Source organism: Nilaparvata lugens, chromosome 3, assembly GCF_014356525.2.
Source record: "Nilaparvata lugens isolate BPH chromosome 3, ASM1435652v1, whole genome shotgun sequence".
In the NCBI taxonomy this organism is placed as follows: Eukaryota; Metazoa; Arthropoda; class Insecta; order Hemiptera; family Delphacidae; genus Nilaparvata; species Nilaparvata lugens.
The window spans coordinates 97,199,287-97,225,304 of NC_052506.1; the positions used below are offsets into that span (position 1 = coordinate 97,199,287).

The following is a 26,018-nucleotide window of genomic DNA, read 5'->3' on the forward strand; positions in this document are numbered from 1 at the left end:
TTATTAAGTTATCGCTTGATAATTTGACATCTTGTGGTACACGTCTACATATAAATATTGTGGGGAGTCCTATAATATACAGACTAGATTAGATTTCTTTATCTATGTATGTTACAATATTTACTGGCTTATACACTAATTTACATTAAATGACGATAATGCTGGTTATTCAACGAATTTCACAAAGTATAAATAATTAATCAATGAGAATAAATATAGAATGCAATTAAAAGAACGATAATATAATAATGTGATGTAACTCCATAAATCGGCGGTGTTTCAACAAATAATATTGTCGATTCTTTTAGAAGGATATAAAATATCCTTCTCATTAACACACGACACAGAGTGAGTCATATGTATGGGAACCCTTCAATAAGTTGGACAACCTTAGGTCGTTTTATTCTGTACATCCTGATATACTGTCTGTAGTTGCTAATCAATAGATGGCCGTACTTATCACTATAGTGAGGTCCACGTTATAATGGCAGTGTTTGATTAGCTATGGTATTGCTATCCTTGTCTATCATTCAACAAAGTGGATAGCGCTATCTCTTTCTCGCTTTGCTCTGTCGCCAGATCGTCTTTTGACAATGTATAATTGGTAATTAATCAACAAGTTATATTTTCTTAAGGCTGTGCAAAGGCTAAAAATAAGCTTTCTACTGGTGATATTTTTCAAAGTTTTTCGATATGTATATCATTAAGCTATAAAAATGGAAAAGTTTTCTCAGGAAAACATTTTTTTTCCAATCATTACTTGTCGAGATATGGGCGCCTAAAGTTTAAATTTTTGGGACAGAACATTTCAAATTCGGTTAGAGATAAATCCATGAGATTTAGAGGATGCATTTTTGATAAGACATAATTTTGATTAAGTAAAACAAAAATTTTCCTGAAAATATCAATTTCCGAGAAAGTTATTCAATTCTCTAAAAATGACCAAAAATAACTTTTAGTTGTGTTAATTTTGGTAATTTTTGGGTAATTGAATAACTTTCTCGAAAATTGATATATTCAGAAGATTTTTATTTTATTAAATCAACAATACCGTGAAGAATTTATCCCCTGAATATCATGAATTTATCTCTTACCAAATTTGAAATGTTCTGTCCCAAAAATTAAAATTTCAGGCGCTCATATCTCGAAAAGTAATGACTGGAAAGAAATGTTTCCCTGAGAAAACTATTTCATTTTGATAGCTTGATGACATACAAATCGAAAAACTTTGAAAAATATAACCAGTAAAAAGTTTATTTTTAGCATTTGCACAGCCTTTTGTGAAAATTCATTATGAAATTTTTGATAAAAATATAATTTCTTGCTTGATAAAATATAATTTATTATTTTAAACGAGAATGAATAGTTGATATTACATAAATAGACCTGTATCAGCTACCGTCTATAGAAGGCATTGGCAAGACAGAGGATCGGCAATGTTATTTTTCTATCTTTATCCACTGCCATTATAACGTGGACCTCACTATAATTATATTGATGACTATAATAAATAATGTGTGTTTGTGTAACCAGTGGTACCACTACCGTTGTACGCATGCGTGCTGCTGAACGCAGGCTACTCGGCCGCAGTGGAGTGGGTGGCAACCGCGACCGGAACCGGAAGTGGAACCGGAAGCGGCTGGCTGCCGCGACTGCTGTGTCACTGTGCGGTGCACATTGTCGGCGTCCACACTCTGGTGATGACCGATGTGCGCATGCGCGGCACCTTTATGAAGGTCGGGCAGTCGCTGTTGGTGCGCCGACAACTGGAGCTCGAGAAACAGCTGAAGGAGAAGATGATTCATTCGGTGAGTGGCAATTGCCCCATATTTCACATTTATTTTTATTTGTTACTAGAACGTTACCCCTGCTCCACAAGGGTCTAATTAAAAACTTGACAAACTGATATCTTGGAGAATTCAAAATAGACATTAATGACTATACTCGGTGATTTAAGAATCGATTATGCAGAATTTCAAGTTAATCAGTCCAGTAATTCAGATGTGATGATGCGTCATTCGTGTATCCCGTATTCCGTACATGTATAAACCAATTATTTCATTTATTATACTGTATTATAGACTAGCAGGTAACCCTTGCTCCGCATGGGTCTAAATATAAACTTGACAAACTGAAATCTTAAAGAATTGAAAATAGGCCTATAACCATTCTCGGTAAATAAATATAATCTATATGCAAAATTTCAAGTTAATCAGTCCACAAGTTCAGACGTGATGATGCGTCATTCGTGAATTTCCTATCCCGTACGTGTATGAGCCAGTTCTTTCCTTCATTATAGTATAGATTATTGCTGTTACTCTTAATTTTTTCACTTGTACTATACTTTTTACACAGAAGTAGTCAAATTTACAATCACCAGTGATTTCCTGGGTTGGAGAAATCGCTCATGAACTGTTGAATTGTAATCTTTGAAATCCGCAACTTTCAATTATTATACAAAATTGGTGAAAATAATTATGGAAACAGCTAAATATTTCTTTTACAAGAATAATTTGACAGTAGGTTTCATTGGGAATTACAAATAGCCTCAGCTGATGCTATGAATGAATGAATGAATGGAAAAACAGTAGTTGCAATGAATTCTTCAGCTGACTAAATGATAAATCTCAACAACTTTTTACTTTCCTTGCCCTATTACCATAGGTAAGGAAAGTATTGCTTTCCGAAAAAAATTAAGGTACCCCAATTTCTAAATTTCTATACGTTTTGGCGGCTAAAATGGTGAAAATGTTGTCAAAAACAGGGTTTTCGCGATTTTCTCGAAAATGGCTCCAGTGATTTTGATTAAATTCATAACTAAAATAGTCATTGATAAGCACTATCAACTGCCACAAGTCCCATATCTGTAAAAATTTCAGGAGCACCGCCCCATCTATCCAAAGTTTGATTTTAGATTCCCAATTATTAGGCTTCAGATACAATTTAAACAAAAAATTTCTAATGGAAAAGATTGAACATTAAAATCTCTACAATAAATGTCCAGTAACATTTTCACCTAAAATTGAAAATAAGCTCGAAATTCGAGAAAATGTGATTATCCAATTGCAAACTGTTGATTCTATTGAATGATTCATTATGAAGAGGTAGCAGACCTCGTATGTCTCCAGCGTTATTGTCCTGTCACCAGCTGGCTCAGATCTTTGTTTATAAGTAGACTTGAGATGCGCGTGAAGACTAGCGTCAGGTGATAAATTTTCATAACGGCAAGGAAAGTTGTGTGAGTGCGCCACACCAGATTTTTTCTTCTGCACTTTCAATTTAACTTTTATATTCTGGAAAATGACGAAGTAGTGAGTCAATTTTGTTGTCAAACAAACTTGACCTGTAAAAAGGTTTGAAGAATACGTGTTCAAAATTTGAAGCTGATTGATCAATTCTTTCTAAAGTTATTGTAGAATATACAAACAACGACAACGACGTTGGCCTTGAGTGAGTCAAAAGTGAGAACTAGCTAACGCTCGTTCAATTATAGTATTGCTGTTACTGTTTATTTTTTCATATGTGCTGCACTTTTTTACACAGAAATAAAGTCAAATTCATTAATATTATTGATTCGTTCAGGTGATGCCTCCAAAGGTAGCGGCTTGGTTGATGTCGGAAGCGGGGCGCAGCCGTCGGGAGAGTCGGCGGTCGAGGGACGACTCGGTCGGTACTGAGTCCGACTCGTCCGACACCGAATGCGATTCTGAGTCCGACTCCAGTGACATACACTCTCTGTTCCGGCCGTTCAATATGATGCAGATGGAGGTCAGTCTGCTCTGCCCAACTCCTCATCATTTTATAATAATTATTAAACGAAAATCCCAATTAAATGCTTTAAATCACCCCGAAGACTTCTGCTACTACAAGTATTGACAACAGGGTAAACAACTTGATGGAAATTCGATGAGCGCTACTATACAAAAATTATTTGCCAGCCCGGGAATGGAACCAGGTACCTCCTAATTACCGGTCAGGAATGCTTACCCTTACACCAAACTGACAATCTCTGGATAGCAGTGCTCATTTTATACAAAGCCATAGCGGCCAGATAGTCTACAGATGGAAATAAATTAGAAGTTGCATTTGTTCAAATGCTAATTAATTAATAATTTTATTAAACGAAAAGCAGAAGTCTTTCAAAATGAATTATAGTAGCAGAAGTCTTCGGGGTGATTTACAGCATTTAATTGGAAGTTTTCGTAATTATTCATTAATTAGCATTTGAAAAAATGCAACTTCCAATTTATTTCCACCCTCATCATTTTATTCTATAGTGAGATACTCGTTATAATGGCAGTATTTGATCAACATCGGTGTTGCTATCCTTGTCTATCATTCGACAAAGCAGATAGCGCTATCCTTTTCTAGCTCTGCAATGTTGCCAGATCGTTTTAAAACAATGTAGCTATAATTGATTAACAAAATATTAAATCTCAAACAAACACTATAGTGAGGTTCACGTTATAATAGCAGTATTTAATTAACGTCGGTGTTGCTATCCTTGTCTATAATTCAACAAAGCTGATAGCGCTATCTCTTTCTCGCTCTGCAATGTTGCCAGATCGTCTCTTAACAATGTATAAATAATAATTAATCAACAAAAAATGAAGCTCAGTTTTCGAAATTCATTATTCAATCATTATAGACTGGTATCTAATTATTTTTATTCATAACATGAAAACAATTTGCCAACGGTGCGGAGTTGGAAAGGGAAAGTTAACAAGCCAAAGTTAACTAGTAGCTCTGTGAACAGTAGACCTCACGCAGTTTTCTCATCCACAAATATCTGATGTCACCTGTTCTAGTTGATTCAATTGAATCATAATTTACTCTTAAAAACTGTTGTTTTCTCCAAGATCAAAAACTCACTTATGTTAATAAACTCAGTTCACGTTTGAATTTGTATCCCATATGTTGATTTATCCAGTTTCGTGATAATCTTTACATCTGATAAAACTAGTAGTTCTGTGTACAGTAGACCTCACGCAGTATTCTGATCTACAAGTACCTGATTGAAACTATAGTAGACCTTATGGAAATACAGCAATAGACTGGCTTCTCCACATATCTGTGTAATCACTTTTCAGCTGATTTTATGTTGAATAATTCTATAGTCTGATTTTTACTCTAATATTGGCGTTTTCCTTTTATATTATCCTTGAAATGCAAAATTTCCAAAAACCTTGTATATACGTCGACGCGCAATCAAAAAAGGAACATACCTCTCAAATTTCATGAAAATATATTACCGCGTTTCGCCGTAAATGCGCAACATATAAACATTTAAACATTAAGAGGAATGCCAAACCGTCGACTTGAATCTTAGACCTCACTTCGCTCGGTCAAATATTTCTCAACTATTTTGAAATAAATTTTTTTCAATCATGAATATTATAATTTCTTCGGCATTATCCAGTTAATTTAATCATTTTCTATTTTATATTCAATCACTTATTGATTTTGTTTTTCAAATGTGAGATTATTGATACTGATGGGCACGCATCATAGAAAATATTGAAACCCTACCTTATAGAAACAGACACGGCCAGACTATAGTACATCTGTGTAATGCATGCAATGAATAATCCACTTGTCAGCTGATTGATTATGAATAATTCTATAGTCTGATTGATCCTATCTTCAAAGTAAACTATTTATATAGTGATATCAGAGTATGGAGGAATTCCTTTTCATTTCATATTATCATTAAAAATGCGAAATTTCAAAAAACCTTGTGTATACATCGACACGCAGTTGAAAAAGGAATATTTCTGCCAAATCTTATCGAATTCTATCAACGCGTTTGGCCGTAATCGTGTTACATACAGACAGACAAAAGCAAATCAAGTTGAAACATAGACCTCACTACGTTCGGTCAATCAGGTACTGACTTTTCAACTTGAGTATATTTGTCACATTTATATTATTGTAATACCTCATTATAACTATACCAGTTTCAGCTTTCAAGCAATTTTTAAGTGTCATTTTACGAATAAAAATAGTTATTTGTATATCTAGAGTGAAAAGTACGACTTTTTCTCCCTGTGGGAAAAAGTTTGAAGCCCGAGGCGAAGCCGAGGGCAGCAATTTTCCTGAGGGAGAAAAAGTATTTTTCGCTCGTGATGTACACAACATTTTTCCTCCATCTACATTTTTTTATAGAAACTGCAAATAAAATCATTCTAATAACTTACGTATTGGTGACAATGATTCCTAACAACATAACCTAAATCTAAAACCTAAAAACCGGTCGTCTGATTGGCACTGCCGATTGCGCTATCTATCGGCAAAAGTTGTAACAATTATATCAGCTGAGCAGCTACCAAAAATGGCTGACTCCAGATCACGCGGTTCAGATTTGAATTGCAGATCAAAAATATTTGTTGGCTGGTATTTTGAATAGAATAAAATATTTTAAAAATTGTATAAATTTTTATCGTCTACTAATATTAAGAATATAATAATTATCATACAAACATATATTTCATGAGTTAATCAAATTTCTGGTTGTGGTATTGAATTCAGTTGACTCAATGACAGACACCTCTATTATGCTTTTTCATCTGAGCTTAGACCTTCTAACCTATTACAATGTAAGTTTCAAGATAGAGATGCTCCCCATGTTATTTAAATGGAGTCACTTTTACTCCCTAGTTTTTCCGTTTTTTACTACCGAGAGCGAAAAAGTGACACTTTAGCATTAGGTTTCAGGGAGTAAAGTAAGTACTTTAGACAGTAGGTGGAGGAAAAATTATTTTGTAATAATGTTTGTGTTTTGCAGAACGTGAGTATCCTGTTCGCGGATATAGTGGGGTTCACGCGGATGAGCTCGAGCAAGACGGCCGCCGAGTTGGTGGCTCTGCTCAACGACCTGTTCGAGCGCTTCGACGACGTGTGTGCGGCCACTGGCTGCGAGAAGATATCCACGCTGGGCGACTGCTACTACTGTGTGGCCGGCTGTCCCGAGCCACGCCCTGATCACGCCGTCTGTTGCATCGAGATGGGACTCAGTGAGTTCGTCCAACTACCTGTCTTACAGTCCGGCTCCTGTAGCTTTGCCTATCGGCGGAAGGCCACTAGACTATAGTGAGCTCCACTTTATAATGGCAGTGGAGAAAGATACAAGAACAATTTTGCCGATCCTCTGTCATGTCAATGCCTTCTATAGATGGTAGTCGATACAGGTTTATTCTTAAGTAATATTAACTGTTCATTCTCGTTTGAAATAATCAATTATACAGTATTTCATTAAGCAAAAAATTATATTTTTCAATAATTTCATAATGAATTTTCATAATAAACACTGAAGTATTTTCTTGATTAATTATCATTTCTACATTGTTGAAAGGCGATCTGGCAACAGAGCAAAGCGAGGAAGAAATATCGCTATAGCAAGGATAGCAATACCAAACGGTAATCAAACATTGCCATTATAACGTGGACCTCACTATAGACTACAATACTACCCATTCAAAAACATCCAACATTTTTGAAAAATCATCTTTCCATAAGCAACAGATGCCCTTTTTTTATTTTCTCAAAAGCAACGTGCTGCATCCGAAATGATACACGAAAAGTTTAATGTATCTTTCCATTAGCAACAGATGCTCTTCTGTATCTTCTCAAAAGCAACGTGTTGCATCCGAAAAGATACAGTTGTAGTTCTGTGAACAGTAGTCCTCGCGCAACCACAGCCTCCTCTTATACTGTCCATCAGAGTAAATCCTGTCTGTATGTCGTGTCGGCGAGATATCGGTGTTAAAACAGCTAATAGCTGTTGAGGTTGGTGTATCAAAAATTCTAACATCAAAAGCTTATCTCCACCAAGACATACAGGCAACAGGTCAGCCCGAGTTGAAAGCAGAGAAAGGTCGAGAGAAAAAATATTTATTATGTTACTTTCAGTTAATTGCATGCAATTGATAGTACATGGAAATGCATGCAATGACGCATGCAATTAATAGTCCACACGACAGCTGATTTTTTTACCAAGTTACATTGGGATATTATTTGCATTTAATAATCCACTCGACAGCTGATTTATGATTAATAATTCTTTCATTTTCCTTTTGTATTATCCTTAAAATGCAAAATTTCAAAAAAACATGTATACGTCGACGCGAAATTCAAAAAGGAACATGCCTGTCAAATTTCATAAAAATCAATTGCTGCGTTTCGCTGTAAATGCGGAACATTTAAACATAAATATAAACGAACATATAAGCATAAAGAGAAATGCAAAACCGTCGACTTGAATCTTAGACCTCACTTCGCTCGGTCAACAAGGCGCTTTAATGTATCTTTCCATAAGCAACAGAAGCTCTTCTGTATCTTCTCGAAAGCAACGTGTTGCATCCGAAACATCAAGGAGTTTTTTGGAGTTACGTCCTTTTAGCACAACACAGCCTATCAGCTGACATTCGTTCAACATGCTCTATCCATTGTTGGTGATACTTTGCAGCTCTCTCATTCATGAAGAATCCCTTTGTGTAGGGAGCTTCCTTCATCTAGGGATCTAGTGTCTCTGAAGCCTGATGTTTTTGCAAAGCCGTGAATATTACCTCGCTAACATTACCTTTCCTATATGCCGCTTCAAAGTAACTGAGGCAAAGCTACAGGACGCAGATTGTACATTTCTATTAACTTCAAAATCAAATCAAATAAAATAGTTCTTTATTCAACATAGCCTTCATACAATGTAAATAGTGTCGTGATAAAATGAAATAATAATTTACAATAATCAATTGAGAAAGTCTTGAAAGGAGACACATGAAGTGTTTTTGCACTGGCGGCAGACTAGTCGGCAGGCAGGAAGCTCTCCGATTGGCTGATATCAGCTGATTTCCGAAAGCCAACCCAATCAGCTGATTACAAGCCAATCGTAGATCTTTCTGCCCTGCTGACTCGTCCGCCGCCAATATAAAAACGCCTGTAAAAGTTAGTATTTCTTCTTTTTGGAGTAATGTGATGCTGGTAGTCTCTCATACTGTGACGTTCATACACTCTCACCTGCCAACACAGTAATAATAGACAGGAGTCGATAGTATAGAGAAAGGATAAGCATAAGCTTATTATATTGCAACATAATTGCTTATATATGCAGCATAATCTGCTATATTGCTTGTCTCTGTCGATAGTATTCGGCTTGAGTTACCAAAAATCGTCTTGAAATTTTGAGCATAAACTATCTATTCCATGGGATATTTTCTTATGCTATCTTTCCTCTATGGTAGAACTTATTATAAACTTCTGGAATATTCCATAAGATGTACTGAATTGTACACATTTTTCGAAATACCTCAATAACCAATGAAGATATCAACTTGAATCCGGTTCCATTGGACTCCAAATCTAATTTTACAATAGATTCGACCAACTTATAACTTGATGATGCCACCAAACATTTATTCAACCAATGGCTATTGAGATATTACAATAATTACTGAGATATCCAATGAATTTTATTTAATTGTGCAAGTTTTTCGAAATATCTCAATAACCATTTAAAATACCAACTTGAAATCAGTTGCATTGGACTTGAAATAAAATGTAAAAAGAGATTAATTTGACCAACCTATAACTTTGTGGTGCGACCAAAACGTTATTTAGCCAATAGTCATTGAGATATTACAATAACTTCTGAGATATTCCATGGAATGTACTGGATTGTGCACATTTCTCGGAAATTTCAATAACGACTTGAAATTTGAAATATAAACTACCTATACCATATCTGGAATATCTTCTGGGATACATCTTCTGGAATATCATATCTGGGATATCTTCTTATGCTATCTATCTTCTTTCTATGGTTTATACAATCATTCCAATCTGAACTATACTTTTTCTATAGTGAGGTCCACGTTATAATGGCAGTGTTTGATTAGCAATGGTATTGCTATCTTTGTCTATCATTCAACGAAGGGGATAGCGCTATATCTTTCTCGCTTAGCTCTGTTGCTAGATTTTCTTCTAACAATGTAGAATTAATCATTAATTAACAAAATATTTCATATCTTACTTATGAAAAATATAATTTCTTGCTTAATGAAATATAATTGATTATTTCAAACGAGAATAAACAGTTAATACTAGTAGTTCTGTGAACAGTAGACCTCACGCAGTATTCTCATCCACAAGTACCTGATTGAAACTATAGACCTTATGGAAATACAGCAATAGACTGGCTTCTCCACACATCTGTGTAATCACTTGTCAGCTGATTTATGATGAATAATTCTATAGTCTGATTGTTACTCTAATATTGGCGTATGAAGGAGGCTCCTTTTTCCTTTTATATTATCCTTGAATTGCAAAATTTCCAAAAAACCTTGTATATACGTCGACGCGCAATTAAAAAAGGAACATACCTGTCAAATTTCATGAAAATCTATTACCGCGTTTCGCCGTAAATGCGCAACATAAAAACATTTAAACATTCAAACATTTGAACATTAAGAGAAATACCAAACTGTCAACTTGATTCTTAGACCTCACTTCGCTCGGTCAATTACTTCAATAAACCTGTATCAGCTACCATCTATAGAAGGCATTAACAAGTGCCGTGCTACCAATTTTTCCTTAATCGGTTGGAATAGCATTTAACACCTATTAACCTAAGGATGGTTGTCGGCTCCAATGAAATAGATTCTTGATAAACTGTGAATGGATCTATCGCCTATGAATGAGAAATCCAGTTTTCAGAGCAAATTAACTTATAATCTTCAGATGAATTTATACAAATACACAAAGAACTATATCTTATAAGCTTAATTTTTTAGAGTAACTACGAACTAAAATACTTATCTAGTTTACAGTTGAAAAAACAGTGGCTATTGGCTTGAATACACAAATAGCAAATTATGAACAAAACAGAACACTAAAAATTGTCCAAAACTCAATTTAAAACATTAATAAACGAAAATGATTCAGAGCAAAATTTTACAACAACACACGTAGCCAGCCATTTTTCTAGAGAAGCAGAACAGGAAAAAACCTAAGTTACAAGTCACAGAGCCAACGCCTTGTTCGGTGTCGATTTTTACAGACACGTCACCAAAAAATTATAAATTACAAGTTTAGAATTCACATTCTACATCTGTTCTCAATAAAACTTTATTTTGAAACTGTTATTTTAAACTTTCATATATATTCTCTATTTAAATAAACTATTTATCTATTTCTCAGCCTCGGTGACACCATGAACAATGCAACAATCATTTACGATAAAAAATTCTCCGTCGAAAAGTTTGTCCGTCTATTGATGACTCTGATATTTACTATAAAGTTTCATAGATCTCGAATTGAAGATTCGATTCCAATGTGAGAAAAAAATGTAATATTACAAATACCCCCCTCTTGACATAAAAAAAATTTTACTGTTTGAAAATTAAAAAAAAAAAATTACATTGACCCTAAAGAAAATTGTTGAAAATTAAATTCGAGAACAGTAACAATTTTTTCTAGAAAAACATTACATGTCATCCAATAATATTGAAAATTATTATAAAAATTCATCAATAGCGTTTGTTATGTTTCCAAACAATATTTCAAAATATAGAATATCAATATTACTTTTGATTTAGTTTTATAATTTAAAGGAAAATATCTCAACAGAAAGTTTAATATGTAAAGAATAGTTTTTTGAAATTGCACATAAATTTAATAGATAGAAAAATTTAATTTTTATTGCATAAAAAAATTAGTATGTTGAATGAAAAATTTATTATTTTATTATTATTATTTTTTTTTTAAATGAATTGATGAATTGTTACATTTAATTTTCACATAAAATTTCAATAAATCAAAAAATGTTCATTTCTTTCACTATTGACGCGGTTGATTTATTGATGCACATTTTGGAAAACAGTCCGTTAAGGCACTCAGTATGATTTTCAGTTAAGTGTGACTCAATGTGATGACGTTAGTGTTGGGCTGATCTGGATGCACGTAGTGTTGGGCTGATACTTGTAGTCGACTGATGCATATCAAACTCGATACAGGTGACATCTCAGTTAGCATTGCTTCATGTTTGTAGTAGACGGCTGCATTCCAAATTCAATACAGAGTCACATAAATTTTGTATCATATTTGTAATTATACAATGTACATTTCAGGCTTGAAATGACAATGTAATTCGTTTTTTGGAAAAGAGATAGACGCTGCATACAGGATTAATTTAGGTGAGGATTAATTTAGGTAAGGTTTGGTTTTTTGATATTTTCAGCTTTCAAGGTTTAGAGTTCTGCATACAGGAATAATTTAGGAGAGGATTTTTGAATCAATTCTTTCATGATACTGTGACTGTTATTCTGAATTCAAAGTTGTGAATGTGAACATGGATGGCAATTACCTCCAGGTAATATAGTAGTGTTGAAGTTTGAGATACAAAGTCAGCAATAAGCATTGGCAATGCTATTGGCGTATGCTTTGGTGTCGGCTTTGATTTTGGCATTGGCATCAGCATTGGCGCAGGCATAGGCATTGGTATCAGCATTGGCGCAGGCATCGGCGTTGATTTTGGTGTTGGCATCAGCATTGGCGCAGGCATTGGCGTAGCTATTGGCATTGGCATCAGCATTGGCACAGATTTTGACATTGGCGCAGGCATTGGCGTAGCTATTGGCATTGGCGCAGGCATTGACATCAGCACAAGCATCGGCGTAGATTTTGGCGTAGTTATTAGTGTTGATATTGGCGTAGTTATTAGTGTAGGCATCAGCATTGATTTTGGCATAGTTATTGGCGTTGGCATCAGCATTGGCGCAGATTTTGGCATTGGCGCAGGCATTGGCATCAGCACAGGCATCGGCGTAGATTTTGGCATTTTGGCGTAGTTATTAGTGTTGATATTGGCGTAGTTATTAGTGTAGGCATCAGCGTAGATTTTGGCGTAGTTATTGGTGTAGATATTGGCGTAGTTATGTCACACTAGTTCGAAAATCACCCAAATGTTCTTAACACTCTTCATGGCGTTCACTTGTTGCTGATTTCGAGATTCACATGATAACTATTTCAATGTTAATGTCTGTGCTGTACCTGTTATCTTAAAATGCTTATAAACTAAGAAGAAAATCTTGATTAGGCTATCAATACAATCTAATACACATGAAAATTATTTTTAAATATATATGAAATTGAAATTTGTTAACATCTTATTATACAGTCAGCAATACATAAATTGTGAAATATGGACATATCAATGATAATTTAAAAAAAATTCATTTTCATCTATTCACTGTTCAATTATCAAAATTTAATCCATTCTTCAAAATAGAAATAGAATTTCATAACACCCTGTATCATTATCAAAATTGTAAAAAACATCAGATCATCACAACAAAAATTAATTTCAATATATATTTCAATAATTTCAGACAATTGGTCTTCTATTCACAATCATTTCATAATATATCTGCATTTCATTATCATTCAGTATAACATTTCATTTATAGCATTTATAGCAAGTTCATTTCACATTTATGATTTATCATTCAGGGTTTCAAAATTATTTAGTTTTAATTTTGTTCAAAAATTGTATAAAAAGCAAATTATTTAATATTGTTAATCATCGTTTGTTGGATACTATAGTTTATTTCGACTCTTCAATGTTCTAAACACAAACTACATTTCATGACAAAACTTTACTATCAATCATTAAACAAGAAACCATTCAAAACATCAATAATATTTTGCTTCAAAGGCAATCAATATTCATAAGTAATCTGCATCTATGGCAATCAACATTATTAATCATTATTTTGCATCTATGGCAATCAACATTATTAATCAACACAAAAATATTATCTCATTACTGCCTCTCTAAGTCATAACCTCTGTTATTCCTTCTTTAGGCAATAATGGGTTTCCATCTCAAAAAACAATCACATACCAGCAAAATTCTAATCAACAAACCCCACTAAAAATTCTACATACACTCCAGCATCCATTTCAAACGATAATCAATCATATCAAAATTTATAGAACAAACAGTTTTAAAATTTGAAAAAAAAATATCAATCACAAAAACTTATTTCAATTAATAATATAACAAAACGTTTTTATTCAATGAAAACATTATTATTCAAGCTAACTTTCATTAATACATCACATATATATGGCTACAGAATTCATTAATACTTTCAAATTTTGAAGTTTATTTATTATCATAACATAATTTATAATTAAAGACTGTATAATAAGTACAACATTTCAAGATTATAATACAAAGATGATCAAGATGAATAATGGGTAAATAAGTTCCCTAAAAAATACAAAAAGAGAAAAAGAAAACTGGGTAAATAAATTCCCTAAAACAATACAAAGAAGAGAAAGATTAATTAGAGCCTATCCTACATGTCAGTACTGAACTTTCATGAGGAAGTATATTTAATAAAATATACTACTATGGAATTTTGTAAATTCCAAGTATGACTCTAATTTGTTATAATTGTGAGCTATCACTCCCACAAAAACAACTGGTGAAGGAAAAAATGTTGACTATTGTGACTGGGTGGATAGTTCCTAGATGTCTGTAAGGCAATGTGATAGCAGACTCTAGTATCGGACCACAAAAACAAAAGTATGCAAAAGGTTTTACAAACATTGATGTTGCAGTCTTAAGGTTTTTATATCGCAAACAAGTAGGTCAGATAATCGAGTCCAGCCGTATGTGGTTCACGCCCACACCTCTAAAAGAATCACACCTACTTGTCTACCAAAAATCCAAGTATTGGACAGCAAAGAAAAAATAAAATGCAAAATGGGTTAAAAGCCCAGAAGAAAACTATAACCTAATTACATATGGCTTATGGCACAATATGCAATGAAAGATGAGAACATGGGACAAAATTGCTCTGAAAAACCTAATTACCTAATATAATACCTGAAAAAAAATAGACATGATTAAAATATGTAATACATGATGAAAAATATACCGCAAGCAAACAATTATTTACACTACAATGGATAGATTTTAGAAAAGTTAAGTTTTATCAGCAATTTAAAGATTAGGAAAATAAGCTACTATTTTAACTTCCAAAATTATTTCAGAAGAATACAAATTTAAATGACTATGGACAAGATTGGTTAAGATATGCATCATAGAAGAAATTTACTGAATATCACAAAGACAGGAAAGAATCGAAAATTGAAAAGATTAAGGGCCAAGAAAAATAGGCTACAGGAAAGAAAAAAGACACAATTATGGACTCTTACCATACACTGTGTAGCGATTATGCTATTCTGAAACCCGGCATAACACAGGATTCCTAATCATTGTGTGCTGGGGAATACCCTTTCATCATGTGATTCACAGTCATCATCTTGTAAGTAAGCAACTTGAAACAACCTTTGAATACTAACACATCAATGGTGACTTTGTGTTTTGTTTTCTTCAAGAACATGATTTTATTCATGGGTTCATTTGTTTTAACAAAGCCATTTTGCTCACAAAAGTCAGTCATGTTCACTTGAGAATGCATTGCATACACCTTTTCAATTCTCAGTTGAAAGTTGAACTCATCAACTTGACTCAAAGCAACATTCATTTTGTTTACATTGTTCCTAACCTCCACAGAAACCTGTCTCATGTAATCATTCACTTTGTTTATAGTTTTCCTAACCTTCAATGTAGCAATATTACTTTCATGATAGTTGACTTTCAGTGAAGACAACTCCCTACCTACTTCTTTATTCAATTCTACTATCTCACTAGGGTTGACTTTTTTAACAACAGTAACTAGGCCTACATTGTCAGAAACTTGAATGAGTTGATCTTGTATCTTAACACTACTATTATCATGCTTCAATTTGCTTTCATCTTTATGATTTTCACTCAATGTTTCATGTGCATTTTTCAATAGAAGGTTTATACTAACCTGCTCTAGTCTAATGCTAGCAAATTCTTGCTTCATCTCATCAAACCTAGCACTTTGATCTTGTTTCAAATCATCAAACTTTTGTGTTAAGAATGCTATAAGATTCAGATCATTTTTAATGTTTGCCATTTTGTAATATGCACTGATATCTATTCATTAAAACTTGATCTCTCTTGAACCGACTTCCCACTCAGCAACAAACCATTCACAACCTATCAAGATATCTATCCTACTAATAATTTTTCATAACCAGGGATTTCATGGTGTACCATTTGGGACATATTTATTTTGTAATTCGGTCCCACCACAGGGGTAACATTTGCTGTGCTACCAATTTTTCCTTAATCGGTTGGAATAGCATTTAACACCTATTAACCTAAGGATGGTTGTCGGCTCCAATGAAATAGATTCTTGATAAACTGTGAATGGATCTATCGCCTATGAATGAGAAATCCAGTTTTCAGAGCAAATTAACTTATAATCAGTGAAGACAACTCCCTACCTACTTCTTTATTCAATTCTACTATCTCACTAGGGTTCTACTAACTTTTTACAATAGGAGTGGACACCTTGTCAATCCACGGCGGGAAACTTGTGGACTCCGTTCAGCGGGAAATCTACTTCCCCCAAAACCAAACAAAGAATGCTTTCGTAGATTTTATTCCTATGTAGCCCCTAAAATATTCAACAACATACCAATCGTGGCAAGAAAGCAAACATGCTATCATAAACTCAAAAAAGAAATTAAAAAATGGCTGTTAACAATGGATGAGATCGAAGACCTATTTAAAAAAAATAGTTAAATTCACAAGCTAAGATTGCACCCATAAGCCACAATACACAAACAGAATTATAATTAAATAATAAAAGCTTGAAAGGTACGGAATGAGCTATTTTCTTTTCTTTCTTCTCACGCTTGCTTTTGTTTTTGACAATAACTGGCAGAGCCGCTTTTCATCATTCATCTCTCTCTTTTCATTTTCAACATAGATTAATGTTCATTGTCATAACCTCATTCTTCATATTCTCTGAAAAAAAAAAACTTTCAGTTTTACACTACAATATTCTACTAGACATAAGGTAGCACTGTCTCCATCATTCACTTTCATTTTTTATTCAAATATTAATAACTTTTGTAAAAATTCCGACTGTAAGCTCTTTGTTAGAATATTTACATTTCATGGTTTAAGTTAATTTATTTTTAATGATTGCATCAAATAAATTATACAAATGGACTTTGATGGCAACTCCCAAAATAGAATTTTCTCGGGAGTGTCTTCTCAATAGAATAATTATTCTTGTAGTAATGTTGTGTTTGTAATGAATGCTTATTGAGAAATAAAATTATTATTATTATATTATTATTATTATTATTATTATTATTATTATTAATCTTCAGATGAATTTATACAAATACACAAAGAACTATATCTTATAAGCTTAATTTTTTAGAGTAACTACGAACTAAAATACTTATCTAGTTTACAGTTGAAAAAACAGTGGCTATTGGCTTGAATACACAAATAGCAAATTATGAACAAAACAGAACACTAAAAATTGTCCAAAACTCAATTTAAAACATTAATAAACGAAAATGATTCAGAGCAAAATTTACAACAACACACGTAGCCAGCCATTTTTCTAGAGAAGCAGAACAGGAAAAAACCTAAGTTACAAGTCACAGAGCCAACGCCTTGTTCGGTGTCGATTTTTACAGACACGTCACCAAAAAATTATAAATTACAAGTTTAGAATTCACATTCTACATCTGTTCTCAATAAAACTTTATTTTGAAACTGTTATTTTAACTTTCATATATATTCTCTATTTAATAAACTATTTATCTATTTCTCAGCCTCGGTGACACCATGAACAATGCAACAATCATTTACGATAAAAATTCTCCGTCGAAAAGTTTGTCCGTCTATTGATGACTCTGATTTACTATAAAGTTTCATAGATCTCGAATTGAAGATTCGATTCCAATGTGAGAAAAAAATGTAATATTACACAAGACAGAGGATCGGCAACGTTGTTCTCCTATCTTTCTCCACTGCCATTATAACTTGGTCCTCATTATTGAAACATTATAATAATTTATTACTATTGTATATTGTGCATTGTTGGATTCTGTGTACTTGTATTGAAACGCTTTGCAAATTGTTTGTGCAGAAATGATAGTGGCGATAGGGGAGTTCGAGCGTGAACGGGGTGAGGAGGGTGCGGGGGTGAACATGCGCGTGGGCGTGCATACGGGCACTGTGCTGTGCGGCATAGTGGGCAGCAGACGGGTCAAGTTCGACGTGTGGAGCAATGACGTAAGGTTGGCCAACAAAATGGAGTCGACCGGACAGCCGGGGCGGGTGCATTTGTCGCAGGCCACCAGGGCGTTCCTCGGCGACCGCTACCTGCTCGAAGACGGGCCTTTAGTTGAAGGTTAGTCGTCATCCAATCACCTATTGATAACTGGTCAAAAACATGAACGATTAACATATCTGTATAGATAAAAATCGAGCCTCAAATTTTGACATTCAATAATTTTTTTATGTGTGCACCGAATTTGATGATTTTTGTTTAGTTGTGTTTGTTATGTTCAGGAGCAGGTTTATGGCCTATCAAGTTCATAATCAGACTTCAGGACTCTTTCCTACGGTCCTTCAAAGTTTACATGTAACCCTTATGGAAGAAGATTTGTGAGCTGGCCACACACAGAAATAAAAATCAGCTGTTATAATCATTGCGTCATCCAACAGCCGTCGGTAGATCTGTTTTTATTACTTTCCTTGCCCTATTACCATAGGTAAGGAAAGTATTGCTTTCCGAAAAAAATCTGGTGTGGCGCACTCACACAACTTTCCTTGCCGTTATGAAAATTGATCAACTGACGCTAGTGTTCCCGCGCATCTCAAGTCTACTTATAAACAAAGATCTGAGCCAGCTGGTGACAGGACAATAACGCTGGAGACATACTACCTCTTCATAATGAATCATTTAATAGAATCAACAGTTTGCAATTGGATAATCACATTTTCTCGAATTTCGAGCTTATTTTCAATTTTAGGTGAAAATTTTACTGGACATTAATATTGTAGAGATTTTAATGTTCAATCTTTTCCATTAGAAAATTTTTGTTTAAATTATATCTGAGACCAGATAATTGGAAATCTAAAATCAAACTTTGCATAGATGGGGCGGAGCTCCTGAAATTTTTACAGATATGGGACTTGTGGCAGTTGATATAGCTTATCAATAACTATTTTAGGTATGAATTTAATCAAAATCGTTGGAGCCATTTTCGAGAAAATCGCGAAAACCCTGTTTTTGACAACATTTTCGCCATTTTAGCCGCCATCTTGAATCGCATTTGATCGAAATTGTTCGTGTCGGATCCTTAAATTGTAAGGACCTTACGTTCCATATTTCAAGTCATTCCGTTGATTGGGAGATGAGATATCGTGCACACAGACGCACATACACTCATACACACACACACATACAGACCAATACCCTAAAACCTCTTTTTTGGACTCAGGGGACCTTGAAACGTATAGAAATTTACACATTGGGGTACCTTATTTTTTTCGGAAAGCAATACTTTCCTTACCTATGGTAATAGGGCAAGGAAAGTAAAAATTAAGGTACCCCAATTTCTAAATTTCTATACGTTTCAAGGTCCCCTGAGTCCAAAAAAGTGTTTTTTCTATTTTTTCTTTCTACTGATTCACAAAATTTTAATACTAATAATAATGCCGCGGTGCGAACGACGTCCAAACTTGGGTCGTAGAACTCGAAATGCTGTAAATTTAGAATATGCACGAGAAAATCAGCAGCAAGTAGATATGCCATTCAATTTCCCAGCAAGCTGCATTCAACTTTATCTAAAAATACAAACTGCAGTACAACTAACCAAGCATATAGGAAAGTCCATGTTGAGTTATAAAATACTGATTATTGGATAATTTTCATAAAAATATAGTGCATTTGATTAAGCTAAGACTAAGCACACCTGAGGAGGCGCGGCTTGGTGATACAAAGTGTTGATCTTATGGAGATTCCCCTATCACACCGTTCCACGCCATTTCCGGTTCAGTGTGTGTGAGTTCTTCCATTCAAACCAATATAAGCAAGGAGCACCTGGATGCAAAATGCCGCATCGCGCCTCCTAAGGTGTGCATCCAGCTAAAGTTTGTCATGAGATGCATTAACTATTTGGCGGTACGAAGTTCGCCGGGCCAGCTAGTTATCAATAATATAATGAAGGAAAGTACTGGCTTATACACACACGTACGGGATAGGGAATTCATAAATGACGCATCTCGTTCGTGTATAAGCCAATTCTTTCCTTTATTATATTATGGATTATCACATGTGTGGAATTGAGTCTTGTTTTCATGTATGTAAATGTTGTTAATTGATTTGGCAGTAAGTTTGATTTGAAAATAAATGTTGTTGTTTTGGTTACAGATTTGAAAACGTACTTTGTGCGGTGTCGCCGAGACGAGTGGCAACTGCAGCGGGCGGAGGAGAGGGTGGAAGCCACGCCCCCTTTCACAGTTGCCGCCTCCCTTCCCCCTCTCGTGCCCGTTGTCTGTTCCCGGCCCTCTACCCCCACCACGCCCACCGCAATTCCCCTCTCCGTCCACATCAAGCGCTCCTCGTTGGCCGAGGCGCTCTGCTACTCGCAGACGCTTGCCGAGCGACCGAAACGCAAGTCGCCGCGGTGTCGCTCGCCGTCGCTGCTGGCGTCGGGCGACAGTAGCAAGGCGTCGTCGCTGCCTAGCGTGTTTGTCGTCGTTGACGCCGAGGGCGACAAGCGACAGTCGATGGTGTTTGTCAAACGGCGCTCGCCCGGGAACCCAACGGTTGACTGCAAGTACTCAAAGCTCGCTACTGGTGAGTGATTATTTGTTTCCTAAAAAAATACACAATATTATCAATTTAATATCATTCAATAATTTCACAATCAATACAATTCTATAATGTCATCTATAATACAAGTTGGTGCAGAGGAAACGCATGTTTTTCGAACCTCTAGTACTCGGCGACGGGAGGGGGTATTGCCCTTGAACGAATGTTCGCAGACGGCCCATACTATGTCTTTGCAGTCGCTATGGAACGTTGGAACGTACAACATCGTGTGTTCGCTGTCGAGAAGTTTTTTAAGAAACAATGAATGTCTAGTCACAGTGCAACTTCTTTTTCGTCAATATTTTAGAGTTGGACGTCGAGGTGCAGTGCCTGATCGAATTACTGTACTCCGAAGAGTGGCAGCTTTTTGAAGTACTGGTTCTGTGATGAGAAAGAAACCACGTGGTTTTCCCCGTTCAGTTCGTACTCCGAAAAATGTAGACCGAGTAAGAACGGCAGTTGTTACTAGTTCTGGACTATCGACTAGACGACACTGACTCAGTCTACATTTTCCGGAGTACGAACTGAACGGGGAAGACCAGGTGGTCTATTTCTCATCACAGAACCAGTACTTCTAAAAGCTGCCACCCTTCGGAGTACAGTGATTCGATCAGGCACTGCACCTCGACGTCCAACTCTAAAATATTGACGGAAAAGAAGTTGCAATGTGACTACAGATTCATTGTATCTGAAAAAAACTGCTCGACAGCGAACACACGATGTTGTACGTTCCAACGCTCCATAGCGACTGCAACGGCTTAGGCCCGGTTGCACAAAAGCTGATTACATTTTAACTGTGATTAAATTCATGAGAACTAACCAAAGAAGGCCTTTTTGATAAGACCTCTTATTGGTTCTCGTGGAATTAATCACGGTTAAAATTTAACCGGCTTTTGTGCAACCGGCACATAGTATGTTAGAAGCTGCTGTCAATCATCTTTTTTCGTTCAAAGTCTGTTGACACAACATGCATGACGAACAAATACAAGAGCAAGACACATTTACTCTATAAAAATGAAAATAAAACACATTCTCATACTAAAGTGAATTGAAGGATTTAAGGCTGTTATCCTCCTTTAAAATATATCACTCATTTTCTTCAAACAATCGTCAAATAATAACGCTAAATATATAATAAATACACAATAATTGTTTCAAAGATTTATCAGTGAATGCGTAACACAAACAATGAGCCACATAACTGCTGAATGCTCATCCATTCATTTTAGGGAGACCTAAGAGAGCTGCATGAAGCCACAAACAGAGCTGTAGACTGGTTAAAGCAGCTAAGAATAGAATTGTGAGTGACTCTGGAAGAAGGACTGAGTATTTTCATTTTTTAGGCTAGGTCTGACACTGACATTTTATGTTTTGGAGACGAGGTTCAAGACCTGATTTTTATTTCCTGAAAAGAATTTCAAGGCTGATGTTGGCATCGGGACCATACGATTGAATGAATGAGTGAAATGCGTCAAGTTGAATTTCGTATCAAGTTTTTCTCTTATGTGTAGATCAAATTAAAACGTCTGAAGTGATTAAACATAACCTATTTTTCGCCTTTTTTTATCAAAATATGGGAGACGAACAGATTTGGGCTTTGAGCCTATTGTTTTTCCCCAATCATTCATAATAAGTTGAGAATGATATTGTATCTATGAATGTTTAAATAAATTAATTAAAGGTATGTGACTTATGATTTCACATTTTTATTTTTAGCTGACGTTGATCAAGCTAGCATAGAAGCTGCACACAAGTTGAATGACTCCGGTTCACTGTCAAGGCTCAGAACACCTTCACCCGAGGTCAGTGAATTTATTATACTTTCATCATTCATTCTTTTATATTCTTTGATGTTTTTACATTCATCCACATGATTCACAAAAATTTTAATACTAATAATAATGCCGCGGTGCGAACGACGTCCAAACTTGGGTCGTAGAACTCGAAATGCTGTAAATTTAGAATATGCACGAGAAAATCAGCAGCAAGTAGATATGCCATTCAATTTCCCAGCAAGCTGCATTCAACTTTATCTAAAAATACAAACTGCAGTACAACTAACCAAGCATATAGGAAGTCCATGTTGAGTTATAAAATACTGATTATTGGATAATTTTCATAAAAATATAGTGCATTTGATTAAGCTAAGACTAAGCACACCTGAGGAGGCGCGGCTTGGTGATACAAAGTGTTGATCTTATGGAGATTCCCTTATCACACCGTTCCACGCCATTTCCGGTTCAGTGTGTGGGAGTTCTTCCATTCAAACCAATATAAGCAGGAGCACCTGGATGCAAAATGCCGCATCGCGCCTCCTAAGGTGTGCATCCAGCTAAAGTTTGTCATGAGATGCATTAACTATTTGGCGGTACGAAGTTCGCCGGGCCAGCTAGTTATCAATAATGTAATGAAGGAAAGTACTGGCTTATACACACACGTACGGGATAGGGAATTCACAAATGACGCATCTCGTTCGTGTATAAGCCAATTCTTTCCTTATTATATTATGGATTATCACATGTGTGGAATTGAGTCTTTTTTCATGTATGTAAATGTGTTAATTGATTTGGCAGTAAGTTTGATTTGAAAATAACTGTTGTTGTTTTGGTACAGATTTGAAAACGTACTTTGTGCGGTGTCGCCGAGACGAGTGGCAACTGCAGCGGGCGGAGGAGAGGGTGGAAGCCACGCCCCCTTTCACAGTTGCCGCCTCCCTTCCCCCTCTCGTGCCCGTTGTCTGTTCCCGGCCCTCTACCCCCACCACGCCCACCGCAATTCCCCTCTCCGTCCACATCAGCGCTCCTCGTTGGCCGAGGCGCTCTGCTACTCGCAGACGCTTGCCGAGCGACCGAAACGCAAGTCGCCGCGGTGTCGCTCGTCGTCGCTGCTGGCGTCGGGCGACAGTAGCAAGGCGTCGTCGCTGCCTAGCGTGTTTGTCGTCGTTGACGCCGAGGGCGACAAGCGACAGTCGATGGTGTTGTCAAACGGCGCTCGCCCGGGACCCAACGGTTGACTGCAAGTACTCAAAGCTCGCTACTGGTGAGTGATTATTTGTTCCTAAAAAAATACACAATATTATCAATTAATATCATTCAATAATTTCACAATCAATACAATTCTATAATACAAGTTGGTGCAGAGGAAACGCATGTTTTTCGAACCTCTAGTACTCGGCGACGGGAGGGGGTATTGCCCTTGAACGAATGTTCGCAGACGGCCCATACTATGTCTTTGCAGTCGCTATGGAACTTTGGAACGTACAACATCGTGTGTTCGCTGTCGAGAAGTTTTTTAAGAAACAATGAATGTCTAGTCACAGTGCAACTTCTTTTTCGTCAATATTTTAGAGTTGGACGTCGAGGTGCAGTGCCTGATCGAATCACTGTACTCCGAAGAGTGGCAGCTTTTGAAGTACTGGTTCTGTGATGAGAAAGAAACCACGTGGTTTTCCCCGTTCAGTTCGTACTCCGAAAAATGTAGACCGAGTAAGAACGGCAGTTGTTACTAGTTCTGGACTATCGACTAGACGACACTGACTCAGTCTACATTTTCCGGAGTACGAACTGAACGGGGAAGACCAGGTAGTTTCTTTCTCATCACAGAACCAGTACTTCTAAAAGCTGCCACCCTTCGGAGTACAGTGATTCGATCAGGCACTGCACCTCGACGTCCAACTCTAAAATATTGACGGAAAGAAGTTGCAATGTGACTACAGATTCATTGTATCTGAAAAAAACTGCTCGACAGCGAACACACGATGTTGTACGTTCCAACGCTCCATAGCGACTGCAACGGCTTAGGCCCGGTTGCACAAAAGCTGATTATATTTTAACTGTGATTAATTCATGAGAACTAACCAAAGAAGCCTTTTTGATAAGACCTCTTATTGGTTCTCGTGGAATTAATCACGGTTAAAATTTAACCGGCTTTTGTGCAACGGCACATAGTATGTTAGAAGCTACTGTCAATCATCTTTTTTCGTTCAAAGTCTGTTGACACAACATGCATGACGAACAAATACAAGAGCAAGACACATTTACTCTATAAAAATGAAAATAAAACACATTCTCATACTAAAGTGGAATTAAGGCTGTTATCCTCCTTTAAAATATATCACTCATTTTCTTCAAACAATCCTCAAATAATAACGCTAAATATATAATAAATACACAATAATTGTTTCAAAGATTTATCAGTGAATGCGTAACACAAACAATTAGCCACATAACTGCTGAATGCTTATCCATTCATTTTAGGGAGACCTAAGAGAGCTGCATGAAGCCACAAACAGAGCTGTAGACTGGTTAAAGCAGCTAAGAATAGAATTGTGAGTGACTCTGGAAGAAGGACTGAGTATTTTCATTTTTTAGGCTAGGTCTGACACTGACTTTTTATGTTTTGGAGACGAGGTTCAAGACCTGATTTTTATTTCCTGAAAAGAATTTCAAGGCTGATGTTGGCATCGGGACCATACGATTGAATGAATGAGTGAAATGCGTCAAGTTGAATTTCTTATCAAGTTTTTCTCTTATGTGTAGATCAAATTAAAACGTCTGAAGTGATTAAACATAACCTATTTTTAGCCTTTTTTTTATCAAAATTTGGGAGACGAACAGATTTGGGCTTTGAGCCTATTGTTTTTCCCCAATCATTCATAATAAGTTGAGAATGATATTGTATCTATGAATGTTTAAATAAATTAATTAAAGGTATGAGACTTATGATTTCACATTTTTATTTTTAGCTGACGTTGATCAAGCTAGCATAGAAGCTGCACACAAGTTGAATGACTCCGGTTCACTGTCAAGGCTCAGAACACCTTCACCCGAGGTCAGTGAATCTATTATACTTTCATCATTCATTCTTTTATATTCTTTGATGTTTTTACATTCATCCACATGTTTGTCAATTCTAAATCTCTTTATATAAAAATAAATGTCTGTTTGTGTGTTAGTTTGTTTGTTTCTTCCCTACATACTCAAAAACTACTTGACAGAACGGCATGAAACTTTGGGGATATGTTGTGTGAATATTGGGGATGGTTTCTGGCCAGAAATTTCAATAGGGGGGGCTAATAATAATTATTTATTAATCGTTTTTACAGACCTATGTTTTCGAAATTTTGGGCCGAGCGTCTACCGATAATAATTATTTAGCATCTAAAGTTACCAGCTGTGTAATAAACACGTCACCTTGTGATGAATTGTGTACTGGTATTAAAACGGTAGT

The 26,018-nt window shown here is 35.7% G+C and overlaps 1 protein-coding gene across 1 annotated transcript in view; it reads left to right on the forward strand.

Annotated features, from left to right (window-relative positions):
* LOC111052708 (adenylate cyclase type 9) overlaps positions 1-26,018 on the forward strand; it is a 76,485-nt gene that overhangs the window by 11,783 nt on the left and 38,684 nt on the right. The window contains 8 exon segments of the mRNA XM_039422983.1: positions 1,534-1,808; positions 3,583-3,768; positions 6,785-7,013; positions 18,054-18,317; positions 20,346-20,774; positions 22,506-22,595; positions 23,403-23,828; positions 25,534-25,619. Of these exon segments, the coding sequence (XP_039278917.1) occupies positions 1,534-1,808; positions 3,583-3,768; positions 6,785-7,013; positions 18,054-18,317; positions 20,346-20,774; positions 22,506-22,595; positions 23,403-23,828; positions 25,534-25,619 (1,985 nt within the window).